The following is a 1,441-nucleotide window of genomic DNA, read 5'->3' on the forward strand; positions in this document are numbered from 1 at the left end:
AAAAAAAAAAAAAAAAAAGAGCTAAATATATATAACCTGGTCCAGTTTTTTATAAATCATTAATATTGTATTTTTATTACGACAGCCACAGCAATTTTACCTGGACCATTAAATGGGTTTTCTATTTTCCTACGGTCCCTCAAGGTGAAATTTCTCCCAGGGTCTAACAGTACACCTTTTCCTGAGCTTGCCTTAAACTGGCCTTATATAGCAGAAGTATATTAAATGTTAGTTTACTTTTTTGTCTAAAAGGAGATGACATCATATTACCAGGGAGGCTTAACTGAATAAATCTCAATTCTGGGATGTTAGAGCTTTGCACAGATAATCTGAAAGTCAGAACTTGTTAGGCCAAGCTTGAGGCCACGAGTTCAAGGCCAGCCTTAGCAACATAGCAAGATCCCATCTCTACAAAAAATGAAAAAATTAGCTGGGTATGGTTGTGTGTGACTGTGGCCCTAGCTACCTGGGAAGCTGAGGTGGGAGGATGGCTTGAGTCCAAGAGGTTGAGGCCGCAGTGGGCCATGATCATGCCACTGTACTCCAGCCTGGGTGACAATAAGACTCTTGTCTCTTCAAAAGAAGCATCTGCTAACTAGATAGATAACATATATGTTCTGCTTTTGAGATTTTTGGAAGCCAAAGAGAAGCAGTGTTTAGAACTGTCTCATCCCTTCTAGACTCTGGATAAGAAGAAAAAAGACTGAAGAAAGGAACACTAAAAATATACAAGAAAAAACCAAACACTGTCACTGTTGGGGGAGAGGGTCCCCAGATATAAATGCATTGCTAGCAGTTGGCCCATCTATAGGAAAAAAGTTTTATTCTAAAATAACCAACTTTAATGCAAAATTCCAGTATTCCACTGAAGTAAGTTGTAACCTATGTTTTCTCTTACCTTTAGCAACATAACCTCCAAAAAGAATCCACATAGATGCAATCAGAGATCCAAAGGCCAACATGAAACCAATGAATAGCCAAATGCGAGCACCTTGAAAGAAATAATATTTTACCAGAACTGTTTCACATAGGGCAGTAAAATTAACTTTCAAAAATAAAACAAAACCCAAACAGAAAAAAAAAAAAAAAAGTGCAGTTGCCATTAAAGTCTAATGTAAGAACGATGGAAAATGCACTAAACATCTTCATGAGTATGGCTGTTGGCCTTTTCTTCTTGGTTGGCCTGATAGATTTTTAAAAATTATTTATTAGTCTGTATAAGTGCATATACTTACTTCCCCAACTGCCTACACCGAGAAAACCTATACTCAACCTTCCTGTAAAACATCTCACAAAATCTGTTTCACCTATTTAGAGGCTTATTCTCCATATGCTTTTATATGGAGCATGCTTCCACAATTTTAAAGTCCTCCTCTGCCAGGCACCATGGCTCACGCCTGTAATCCCAACACTTTGGGAGGCCGAGACAGGCGGATCACGA

At 38.2% G+C, this 1,441-nt stretch overlaps 1 protein-coding gene across 1 annotated transcript in view; it reads right to left on the minus strand.

The window, feature by feature from the left end:
- The window catches only part of TMEM50A (transmembrane protein 50A), a 26,897-nt gene that overhangs the window by 9,924 nt on the left and 15,532 nt on the right, over nucleotides 1-1,441 (minus strand). Inside the window, 2 exon segments of the mRNA XM_011955673.1 lie at nucleotides 899-991; nucleotides 1,254-1,267. Of these exon segments, the coding sequence (XP_011811063.1) occupies nucleotides 899-991; nucleotides 1,254-1,267 (107 nt within the window).

The sequence above is a fragment of the Colobus angolensis genome, unplaced genomic scaffold, assembly GCF_000951035.1.
Source record: "Colobus angolensis palliatus isolate OR3802 unplaced genomic scaffold, Cang.pa_1.0 Scaffold4, whole genome shotgun sequence".
Lineage (NCBI taxonomy): Eukaryota > Metazoa > Chordata > Mammalia > Primates > Cercopithecidae > Colobus > Colobus angolensis.